The 12,764-nt window shown below is 49.2% G+C and overlaps 1 protein-coding gene across 1 annotated transcript in view; it reads right to left on the reverse strand.

Annotated features, from left to right (window-relative positions):
• The window catches only part of MYO3A (myosin IIIA), a 269,541-nt gene that overhangs the window by 58,863 nt on the left and 197,914 nt on the right, over nucleotides 1–12,764 (reverse strand). The window contains exons 25-26 of the mRNA XM_040434050.1: nucleotides 3,853–3,964; nucleotides 3,029–3,191 (exon numbers count right to left, since the gene is read on the reverse strand). Coding sequence (XP_040289984.1) covers nucleotides 3,029–3,191; nucleotides 3,853–3,964 — 275 coding nt within the window. The remainder of the gene's footprint in view (nucleotides 1–3,028; nucleotides 3,192–3,852; nucleotides 3,965–12,764) is intronic.

Below are 12,764 nucleotides of genomic sequence, written 5' to 3' on the forward strand. Positions count from 1 at the left end.
TGCTGATGCCGCCGCCTCGGCCTCTTCCTCTGCCTCTGGAGGAACGTTGGCACCTGCCGCCCAGCAAACATGGGATGTACCACCAACACCACCACCTGCGTCACCAAGCATCTCAACCATGTCACACGGCAGCGTTCAGCTCTCCATCTCACAAACATTTGAGAGAAAGCGTAAATTCCCACCTAGCCACCCTTGATCCCTGGCCCTGAATGCCAGCATTTCTAAACTACTGGCCTATGAAATGCTGTCATTTAGGCTGGTGGACACACACAGCTTCAAAAAGCTCATGTCACTTGCTGTCCCACAGTATGTTGTTCCCAGCCGCCACTACTTCTCCAAGAGAGCCGTGCCTTCCCTGCACAAACAAGTGTCCGATAAAATCAAGTGTGCACTGCGCAACGCCATCTGTGGTGAGGTCCACCTAACCACAGATACGTGGACCAGTAAGCACGGCCAGGGACGCTATATCTCCCTAACTGTATACTGGGTAAATGTAGTGGCAACTGGGCCCCAGGCGGAGAGCTGTTTGGCGCATGTCCTTCCGCCGCCAAGGATCGCAGGGCAACATTCTTTGCCTCCTGTCTCCTCCTCCTCCTACTCAGGTTCCTCCCACCTCTTCTTCCACCTGCTCATCCAGTCAGCCACACACCTTCACCACCAACTTCAGCACAGCCCGGGGTAAACGTCAGCAGGCCATTCTGAAACTCATATGTTTGGGGGACAGGCCCCACACCGCACAGGAGTTGTGGCGGGGTATAGAACAACAGACCGACGAGTGGTTGCTGCCGGTGAGCCTCAAGCCCGGTTTGACGCACATCCCTTGCCTGGCGCATGTGCTGAATTTGGTGGTGCAGAAGTTCATTTGCAACTACCCCGACATGTCAGAGCTGCTGAATAAAGTGCGGGCCGTCTGTTCGCGCTTCCGGCGTTCACACCCTGCCGCTGCTCGCCTGTCTGCGCTACAGCGTAACTTCGGCCTTCCCGCTCACCGCCTCATATGCGACGTACCCACCAGGTGGAACTCCACCTTGCATATGCTGGACAGACTGTGCGAGCAGCAGCAGGCCATAGTGGAGTTTCAGCTGCAGCACGCACAGGGTCAGTCGCACTGCGGATCAGACACACTTCACCACCAATGACTGGGCCTCCATGCGAGACCTGTGTGCCCTGTTGCGTTGTTTCGAGTACTCCACCAACATGGCCAGTGGCGATGACGCCGTTATCAGCGTTACAATACCACTTCTATGTCTCCTTGAGAAAACACTTAGGGCGATGATGGAAGAGGAGGTGGCCCAGGAGGAAGAGGAGGAAGAGGGGTAATTTTTAGCACTTTCAGGCCAGTCTCTTCGAAGTGACTCAGAGGGAGGTTTTTTGCAACACCAGAGGCCAGGTACAAATGTGGCCAGACAGGGCCCACTACTGGAGGACGAGGAGGATGAGGAGGAGGTGGAGAAGGATGAGGATGAAGCATGTTCACAGCGGGGTGGCACCCAAAGCAGCTCGGGCCCATCATTGGTGGGTGGCTGGGGGGAAACTCAGGACGATGACGATACGCCTCCCACAGAGGCACTTGAAACTGGCACATATGGGGGAAGGGGGGGGGAGGCACCTTATACTGGCACATATTTGGGGGGGGGAGAAAAGAGGCACTTGAAATTGGCACATATGGGGAAAGGGGTGGAAAGAGGCACCTTATACTGGCACATATGGGGGGGGGGGGGAATGAGGCACTTGAAACTGCCACATATGGGGGAAGGGGGGGAAAGAGGCACCTCATACTGGCACATATTGGGGGGAATAATGAGGCACTTGAAACTGCCACATATGGGAGGGAAGGGGGGGAATGAGGCACCTTATACTGGCACATATTGGGGGGGGGAGAAATGAGGCACTTGATACTGGCACATATAAGGGAGGGGGGGGGGAAGAGGCACTTTATACTGGCACATATTGGGGGGGAGAGAAATGAGGCACTTGATACTGGCACATATAAGGGAAAGGGCTGAAGAGGCACCTTATACTGGCACATATTGGGGGGGAGAAAAGAGGCACTTCTTACTGACACATGGGGGGCATCTATGGGGGGCACAAAAAAGGGGTATTTTATATGGGCGGCTATTTGTGGTACTAGTATTATCAGGGGGTTTATCTGTTTCTGCAGTATAGTATTGGGGAGCACAGCGGCACAGTATTGGGGGTAGTAGGATGATTTGTCCAGAAGATGGGAGGATGATGGAAAAGTAGTAAACTAAGATTTTTTTTTTTGTTGTTGTCAAACTGCAGAGACGAAAAATGGCGTCTGGTCTGAAGGTCCGAAAGGAGAAGATGAGGAAAGAGAACATCTACATCAAAGAAGACATCACTGGATGTAAGAGGTAGGGGGCTGTATTTCTGTAGTGACGGGATCAGGGGCGTAACGATCGTGGTGCGACAGCGACCAGGGGTGGAGGCGGGACATGGGCGTGTCTGGAGGCGGGACATGGGCATGTCTGGAGGCGGGACATGTGTGGGGCCTGAAAGGGGCCCTCCCTCCCTTCTGTTCGGGTTTGGCTTGAAGAAAAGGAGGCAACCCTAGTTGTATTTGATGCTGCTGGGGAGGTATTTGGTGCTGCACTGTTGTATTTGATGCTGCTGGGGAGGTATTTGGTGCTGCACTGTTGTATTTGATGCTGCTGGGGAGGTATTTGGTGCTGCACTGTTGTATTTGATGCTGCTGGGGAGATATTTGGTGCTGCACTGTTGTATTTGATGCTGCTGGGGAGATATTTGTTGCTGCACTGTTGTATTTGATGCTGCTGGGGAGGTATTTTGCACTGTGGTATGTGGTGCTTTGGGAGGGGCATTTTGTGCTGCACTGTAGTACTTCTCGCTGCTGTGGAGGTATTTTGAGCTGCATTATGGCGTCTGGTGCCTCCGGTGAGATACTATTTGCTGCCCTGTGGTATTTGGCACTGCTCATCAATGTTTAGCAGTTAACATTAGATAGATAGAAAGACAAAGAGAAGATGAAGATGATGGAAGATATTACCTGACTGGATTTTTACTGCACTTTCTTCTCGTTTCTGCTTCAGTTTTTTATATCTTTTGGCTCCCAACCATCCTTTGACACAGGCTTGAACAAAAACAATTTGATTGACCATGTTCTTTATCATACGATCCAGCTGTTCAACGTGGTAATATTTAAGGAAGACCTGCATATTAGTAATATGAAATATTTATTAGATCCAGGTTAGACACATTCTTAGTGGGTTTCATGCATAAAAGCACAAGAGGTGACTAAACTATACCGGACATATATGTCCCTCTTAAGAAAAGCTAACATTCGGAGGGTTTGTACTGTAATTGGAGAATGGCTGGTGTAAGCACAACAGTTCGTGAAAATGTTAAATACATTATTTTAAGTTCCAGATTATTATTATTAAAGGGGTTGTCTACTTCGGATAATCTCCTTTTTCAGTAAGGTTCACCTATTATAAACTGATCAGAGGTTTTCCCATTGTTGGGGCGAATCAAAGTTGACAAAGTGGAATTCAAGGAAGAATTTGATTCTTCGCGAATCCGAATTTCCTGGCGATTTGTTGTAATGAATGGAAGATCAGGCAGGATCTTCTAGCAAGATGGCCACGGTGGTCTCTTTGCACTCAAATGGATGAGGTAAGTATGATTTTTTTTTTTACATTTTTACCACCATTTCAGGGAAAGTCAATTAGTTATCACGAAGCACGAGGAAATTCGGCTTCGCGCAAATCCAATTTTTCCTGAAATTGGGAACAAAGTCCACTTTGTGAACTTCGATTCGCTCAACACTAGTTGTAACTCAAGTGGATTTTAATGCGGACCCTCTTGTCATACCTTTGTTTTTCCTAAAACCCACTGGTGTAAGTTTGCTTTCTCCAGTATAGATGCACAGCACTCAGGGCTGACTGGAGGATCTTCATAGGACTTATGGCAAATCAGGTAATATCTATAAGGTGACAAAACATATTATCATCATTATTATCAGCAGCATGTAGTAATGATAGGTATGGGCAATCAATAGAGGCATAATACAGGGTGGCCCATGAAAAAGTAGGCCGCCTCCAATATCTCCAAATCAAACTTCCTGATAGTAAATCAGTCTTAGTTGTCCATAGCAACCAATCAGAGCTCAGCTTTCAATTTTCAGAGCCCTGTAGAAACTGAAAGCTGAGCTCTGATTGGTTGCTATGGACAACTAAGACTGATGTACTATCAGGCAGTTTGTTTTGGAGATATTGGAGGTGGACTTCTTTTTCGTTGGCCACCCTGTAGAACCATCAGGTACAAGATACAGTTCTATGCAGGATATTTATCAAAACCAGTGTAAAGGAAAACTGGCTTAGTTGCCCGTAGTAACCAATCAGATTCCACTTTTCATTTTTCAGACCTACTTTGCTATGGGCAACTAAGCCTGTTCTACTTTACACAGGTTTTGATAAATCTCCCCCTATTGTTTCCAAATATATTCCATCACATTTGAAGCATTTTCATATATACCTTAGATCACACATATGCATGAAGAGTAGTGTTGAGCGAACAGTTCGAGCATAGTTCGGGTCCGTACCGAATTTTGGGGTGTTCGTGACACGGACCCGAACCCGAACTTTTTCGTAAAAGTTCGGGTTCGGGTTCGTCGTTCGGCATGTATTTTGGCGCATTTTGAAAGGCTGCAAAGCAGCCAATCAACATGCATCATACTACTTGCCCTAAGATGCCATCGCAGCCATGCCTAATATTGGCAAGGCTGTGATTGGCCAAGTGCAGCATGTGACTCAGCCTCTTTATAAGCTTGTGCGCACGTCGGGACGTGCTCACTCCCGATGTGAATAGAACAGGGATAGACGCAGCTGATGCTAGGGCGAGAATAGGCAGGGATAATTGAATAACTGGAAGCAAATTTCTCTCCTCCACCTGTGATTCATCTGAACAACTGCAGCTGAGCTGCTTTTTTGATAGGGATTGGCTATTTTTAGAGTGGCCAGAGTGATTTTTCCATCCACATGTACCTGGGCTGACCGCCAGGCCGCCATTTTGCGACTTGTAGTGCTGCAGCAGAAGCTGCCACAGTGTGCATTCCAAAGCTCCAAACAAGTCAGACATCTACACCTGGGATTCAGACCAATAGCGATTTAGCAGCACAGTCCAAGGCTATTTTTTTTAAAGGTTGTGCAGACCATTTTGTGGCACATGTTACTGGGCTGATAGGCGGCGGCCATCTTGGGACTAGTGCTGCAGCACAATCTCTCCCAACGTCCATTAATCACTTGTAATAGTGGTCTGTGCCATAGAAATCCTACATCAGGGACTTGGGTGTGCTTGTGTCACCCCTACTAATACCAGTCCACCTGTAATCCATACAGTGAAAAGCCATAAAGTATTCCAGTGAGGGAATTTTTTTTTTATTTAAAAAAGGCCAAGTTAGTTTATCTGGCGTTCAATATACTAGATACAGTTAGGCCTGCGTTTCATACATCTGGAATTAGCAAACTAATGTGCTGGGGTTGGGAAAACATATATGTACCCATACTAGAATCTGTCAAAGAAAGCGGTACTCACATATAACAGTCATTCCATCTGTAATCCATACAGTCAAAAGACTGAAAGTATTCCAGTGAGGGGATTTTTTTTATTTAAAAAAGGCCAAGTTAGTTTATCTGGCGTTCAATATACTAGATACAGTTAGGCCTGCGTTTCATACATCTGGAATTAGCAAACTAATGTGCTGGGGTTGGGAAAACATATATGTACCCATACTAGAATCTGTCAAAGAAAGCGGTACTCACATATAACAGTCATTCCATCTGTAATCCATACAGTCAAAAGACTGAAAGTATTCCAGTGAGGGGATTTTTTTTATTTAAAAAAGGCCAAGTTAGTTTATCTGGCGTTCAATATACTAGATACAGTTAGGCCTGCGTTTCATACATCTGGAATTAGCAAACTAATGTGCTGGGGTTGGGAAAACATATATGTACCCATACTAGAATCTGTCAAAGAAAGCGGTACTCACATATAACAGTCATTCCATCTGTAATCCATACAGTCAAAAGACTGAAAGTATTCCAGTGAGGGGATTTTTTTTATTTAAAAAAGGCCAAGTTAGTTTATCTGGCGTTCAATATACTAGATACAGTTAGGCCTGCGTTTCATACATCTGGAATTAGCAAACTAATGTGCTGGGGTTGGGAAAACATATATGTACCCATACTAGAATCTGTCAAAGAAAGCGGTACTCACATATAACAGTCATTCCATCTGTAATCCATACAGTCAAAAGACTGAAAGTATTCCAGTGAGGGAATTTTTTTTATTTAAAAAAGGCCAAGTTAGTTTATCTGGCGTTCAATATACTAGATACAGTTAGGCCTGCGTTTCATACATCTGGAATTAGCAAACTAATGTGCTGGGGTTGGGAAAACATATATGTACCCATACTAGAATCTGTCAAAGAAAGCGGTACTCACATATAACAGTCATTCCATCTGTAATCCATACAGTCAAAAGACTGAAAGTATTCCAGTGAGGGAATTTTTTTTATTTAAAAAAGGCCAAGTTAGTTTATCTGGCGTTCAATATACTAGATACAGTTAGGCCTGCGTTTCATACATCTGGAATTAGCAAACTAATGTGCTGGGGTTGGGAAAACATATATGTACCCATACTAGAATCTGTCAAAGAAAGCGGTACTCACATATAACAGTCATTCCATCTGTAATCCATACAGTCAAAAGACTGAAAGTATTCCAGTGAGGGGATTTTTTTTATTTAAAAAAGGCCAAGTTAGTTTATCTGGCGTTCAATATACTAGATACAGTTAGGCCTGCGTTTCATACATCTGGAATTAGCAAACTAATGTGCTGGGGTTGGGAAAACATATATGTACCCATACTAGAATCTGTCAAAGAAAGCGGTACTCACATATAACAGTCATTCCATCTGTAATCCATACAGTCAAAAGACTGAAAGTATTCCAGTGAGGGGATTTTTTTTATTTAAAAAAGGCCAAGTTAGTTTATCTGGCGTTCAATATACTAGATACAGTTAGGCCTGCGTTTCATACATCTGGAATTAGCAAACTAATGTGCTGGGGTTGGGAAAACATATATGTACCCATACTAGAATCTGTCAAAGAAAGCGGTACTCACATATAACAGTCATTCCATCTGTAATCCATACAGTCAAAAGACTGAAAGTATTCCAGTGAGGGGATTTTGCTTATAAAAAATAATATATTTCATTGTGGTGCGAGTTGAATCGCAACAATGAAGAAAAATACTATTAAGGGACGAGGACGCGGTCGTGGTGGTGTCCGTGGAGCCTCTGTTGCTGGTAGAGGACGTGGCCGTTCGGCCCCAGGCGCACACAGTAGGGAACGAACTCCCTCAACTAGCCGGCAGATTGTACCGCAATATCTCGTGGGGCCCAATGCCGCTCTTAGGATGGTAAGGCCTGAGCAGGTACAGGCATTAATCGATTGGGTGGCCGACAGTGCTTCCAGCACGTTCACCACATGGTCTTCCACCCAGTCTTCTGCGGAAAGCGCACAGGTGGCACCTGAAAACCAAGCCCATCAGTCTGTCACATCACCCCCAAGCATATCAGGGAAACGGTCTGAGCCACAAGTTATGCAGCAGTCTCTTCTTCAGTTTGAAGACTCTGCTTCCAGGGTTTCCCAGGGGCGTCCACCTAGCCCTTCCCCAGTGGAGGAAGACATACCATGCACTGACGCACAACCACTTATGTCTCCAGATGAAGAGGACATGGGAATACCACCACAGCAGAGTCACCGACTCTCTGATGATGACGAAACACAGGTGCCCACTGCCGCGTCTTTTTGCAGTGTGCAGACTGAACAGGAGGAGGTCAGGGAGGGAGACTGGGTGGAAGACGATGCAGAGGACGATGAGGTCTTAGACCCCACATGGACTGAAGGTCGTGGCGATGACTTTCACAGTTCAGAGGAAGAGGTAGTGGTGAGACCGAGACAACAGCGAAGCCAAAGAGGGAGCAGGGGGCCAAAGCAGACGAGCCGCCGCCCCCAGAGTTCGCCTGCTATTGGACATCGCCAACAGGGACCCAGCCCCACAAAGGCAGCTTCAAAGAGTTCCCTGGCATGGCACTTCTTTAAACAATGTCCTACCGACAAGACCCGAGTGACTTGCACGCTCTGCCATCAGAGCCTGAGGCGAGGCATTAACGTTCTGAACCTCAGCACAACCTGCATGACCAGGCATCTACATGCAAAGCATGAACTGCAGTGGGGTACACACCTTAAAAACCAGGCACTCGCTGAGGCTCCCCCTGCTCCCTCTACCGCTGCTGCCTCGGCTTCCGCCTCGAGAGGAATGTTGCCACCTGCCGAGCAGCAAACAGAGGATGTGCCACCGACACCACCACCACCGCCACCGTCAACTAGCGTCTCCACTATATCACACAGCAGCGTTCAGCTCTCAATATCTCAAACCTTAGAGAGGAAGCGCAAATTCCCCCCGAGTCACCCTCGAGCCCTTGGCCTGAACGCCAGCATTTCTAAACTGCTGGCCTTTGAAATGCTGTCATTCCGGCTGGTGGACACAGACAGCTTCAAACAGCTGATGGCCATGGCTGTCCCGCAGTATGTGGTTCCCAGCCGCCACTACTTCTCCAAGACAGCCGTGCCTTCCCTGCACATGCAAGTGTCCGATAAAATCAAGTGTGCACTGCGCAACGCCATTTGTGGCAAGGTCCACCTAACCACAGATACGTGGACCAGTAAGCACGGCCAGGGACGCTATATCTCACTAACTGCACACTGGATGAATGTAGTGGCGGCTGGGCCCCCGGCGGACAGTTCCTTGGCGCACGTCCTTCCGCCCCCTAGGATCGCAGGGCATCATTCTCTGCCTCCTGTAGCCTCCTCCTCCTACTCGGCTTCCTCCTCCACTGCTTCCACCAGCTCATCCGGTCAGCCACACACCTTCACCACCAACTTCAGCACAGCCCGGGGTAAACGTCAGCAGGCCATTCTGAAACTCATATGTTTGGGGGACAGGCCCCACAGCGCAAAGGAGTTGTGGCGGGGTATTGAACAACAGACCGACGAGTGGTTTCTGCCGGTGGGCCTCAAGCCAGGCCTGGTGGTATGCGATAATGGGCGAAATCTCGTGGCAGCTCTGGGACTAGCCGGTTTGACGCACATCCCTTGCCTGGCGCATGTGCTGAACTTGGTGGTGCAGAGGTTCATTCACCACTACCCCAACATGTCAGAGCTGCTGCATAAAGTGCGGGCCGTCTGTGCGCGCTTCCGCCGTTCACATCCTACCGCTGCTCGCCTGTCTGCGCTACAGCGGAACTTCGGCCTTCCCGCTCACCGCCTCATATGCGACGTGCCCACCCGGTGGAACTCCACCTTGCACATGCTGGAGAGACTGTGCGAGCAGCAGCAGGCCATAGTGGAGTTTCAGCTGCAGCACGCTCGCGTCAGTCGTACTGCCGAACAGCACCACTTCACCACCAATGATTGGGCCTCCATGCGAGACCTGTGTGCCCTGCTGCGCTGTTTCGAGTACTCCACCAACATGGCCAGTGGCGATGACACTGTTATCAGCGTTACAATACCACTTCTATGTCTCCTTGAGAAAACACTTAGGGCAATGATGTTAGAGGAGGTGGCCCAGGTGGAGGAGGAGGAGGAGGATGAGGGCTCGTTTCTAACACTTTCGGGCCAGTCTGTTCGAAGTGGCTCAGAGGGAGGTTTGTTTAAGCAGCAGAGGACAGGTTCACAAGTCGCCAGCCAAGGCACTGTACTGGAGGACGAGGAGGATGAGGAGGAGGAGGTGGAGGGGGACGAGGATGACGCAAGTTCACAGCGGGGTGGCAGCCCAGGCCCATCACTGGTGCGTGGCTGGGGGGATACGGTGGACGATGACGATACGCCTCCCACAGAGGACAGCTTGTCCTTACCCATGGGTAGCCTGGCCCACATGAGCGAATATATGCTCCAATGCCTGCGCAACGACAGCAGAGTTGCCCACGTTTTAACGTGTGCAGACTACTGGGTGGCCACCCTGCTGGATCCCCGGTATAAAGACAATGTGCCCACTTTAATTCCTGAACTGGAGCGCGACCGTAAGATGCGCGAGTACAAGCGCACGCTGATAGAGGCGCTCTTGAGAGCATTCCCACATGTCACAGGGGAACAGGTGGAAGGTGAAGGCAGAGGAGTGGCAAGAGGTCGCCAACGCAGCTGTGTCACGGCCAGCTCATCTGAGGGCAGGGTTAGCATGGCAGAAATGTGGAAAAGTTTTGTCTCCACGCCACAGCTATCTGCACCGACACCTGATACGGAACGTGTTAGCAGGAGGCAGCATTTCACTAACATGGTTGAACAGTATGTCTGCACACCCCTCCACATCCTGACGGATGGTTCGGCCCCATTCAACTACTGGGTTTCGAAATTGTCCACGTGGCCAGAGTTAGCATGTTATGCCTTGGAGGTGCTTTCCTGCCCGGCGGCCAGCGTTTTATCTGAACGCGTATTCAGCACGGCAGGGGGCGTCATTACTGACAAGCGCAGCCGCCTGTCCACAGCCAACGTGGACAAGCTGACCTTCATAAAGATGAACCAGGCATGGATCCCACAGGACCTGTCCCTCCCTTGTGCAGAGTAGTCCTTATTAACTGCCTAAAACATGTCTTGTTGTGCTACGGGCCACTTCTTTATTTGATACAAATTTTATGAAACCCACAGTTGAATGAAACTCTTCTCTGTCTGGGCGCCGGGGCCTAACCAGATGAAAGTGGCCGGTTAAACTAACGGGTGACATGAAGCCATAACCTCTGCCATGCTACCTCTGTCTTCTGTCTGGGTGCTGAGGCCTAAGTCAAATAAAGCGGTCTTCTGCTGTGCTGGGGGATATGAAGCTAATCTCTGACCTCTCTCCTCTGTCTGGGTCCAAAGGCCTAAATCACTGAAAGAGGCCTTCTCCTGTGGTGTGTGATATGATGCCAGAATATGTGCTGTGGGGCCTCTCTCCTCTTCCTGGGTGCAGGGGTCAAATAAACTAAATTGTGGCCTACTCCTGTGGTGGTTGATATGATGCCTGATTCTCTGATGTGGAACCTCTCTCCTCTGTTTGGGTGAAGGGGTCAAAGTAACTAAATGGTGGCTTCTCCTGTGGTGGCTGATATGATGCCAGAATATGTGCTGTGGTGCCTCTCTCCTCTTCCTGGGTGCAGGGGTCAAAGTAACTAAATGGTGGCTTCTCCTGTGGTGGCTGATATGATGCCAGAATATGTGCTGTGGGGCCTCTCTCCTCTTCCTGGGTGCAGGGGTCAAAGTAACTCAATGGTGGCTTCTCCTGTGGTGGCTGATATGATGCCAGAATATGTGCTGTGGTGCCTCTCTCCTCTGTCTGGGTCCAAAGGCCTAAATCACTGAAAGAGGCCTTCTCCTGTGGTGTGTGATATGATGCCTGAATATGTGCTGTGGTGCCTCTCTCCTCTTCCTGGGTGCGGGGGTCAAAGTAACTCAATGGTGGCTTCTCCTGTGGTGGCTGATATGATGCCAGAATATGTGCTGTGGTGCCTCTCTCCTCTGTCTGGGTCCAAAGGCCTAAATCACTGAAAGAGGCCTTCTCCTGTGGTGTGTGATATGATGCCTGAATATGTGCTGTGGTGCCTCTCTCCTCTTCCTGGGTGCGGGGGTCAAAGTAACTCAATGGTGGCTTCTCCTGTGGTGGCTGATATGATGCCAGAATATGTGCTGTGGTGCCTCTCTCCTCTTCCTGGGTGCGGGGGTCAAAGTAACTCAATGGTGGCTTCTCCTGTGGTGGCTGATATGATGCCAGAATATGTGCTGTGGGGCCTCTCTCCTCTTCCTGGGTGCAGGGGTCAAAGTAACTCAATGGTGGCTTCTCCTGTGGTGGTTAGTATGATGCCAGAATATGTGCTGTGGGGCCTCTCTCCTCTTCCTGGGTGCAGGGGTCAAAGTAACTCAATGGTGGCTTCTCCTGTGGTGGCTGATATGATGCCAGAATATGTGCTGTGGTGCCTCTCTCCTCTTCCTGGGTGCGGTGGTCAAAGTAACTCAATGGTGGCTTCTCCTGTGGTGGCTGATATGATGCCAGAATATGTGCTGTGGGGCCTCTCTCCTCTTCCTGGGTGCAGGGGTCAAAGTAACTCAATGGTGGCTTCTCCTGTGGTGGTTAGTATGATGCCAGAATATGTGCTGTGGGGCCTCTCTCCTCTTCCTGGGTGCAGGGGTCAAAGTAACTCAATGGTGGCTTCTCCTGTGGTGGCTGATATGATGCCAGAATATGTGCTGTGGTGCCTCTCTCCTCTTCCTGGGTGCGGGGGTCAAAGTAACTCAATGGTGGCTTCTCCTGTGGTGGCTGATATGATGCCAGAATATGTGCTGTGGTGCCTCTCTCCTCTTCCTGGGTGCAGGGGTCAAAGTAACTCAATGGTGGCTTCTCCTGTGCTGATTGATATAAAGCTGATGGTTGTGCCATCTGACATGGTTGCCAGGGTCTGATTCAATGGGGGCCTACTCCTGTGGTGGGTGATCTAAATGCCTGATTCTCTGCTGTGAAACCTCTCTCCTCCGTCTGGGTGTAGGGGTCAAAGTCTTTCAAAGTCGCCTTCTCCTGTGCTGATTGATATGAAGCTGATGGTTGTGCCATCTGACATGGTTGCCGGGGTCCCATTAAATTGTGGCCTACTCCTGTGGTGGTTGATATGATGCCTGATTCTCTGATGTGGAACCT

The sequence above is a fragment of the Bufo bufo genome, chromosome 5 (genome assembly GCF_905171765.1).
Source record: "Bufo bufo chromosome 5, aBufBuf1.1, whole genome shotgun sequence".
In the NCBI taxonomy this organism is placed as follows: Eukaryota; Metazoa; Chordata; class Amphibia; order Anura; family Bufonidae; genus Bufo; species Bufo bufo.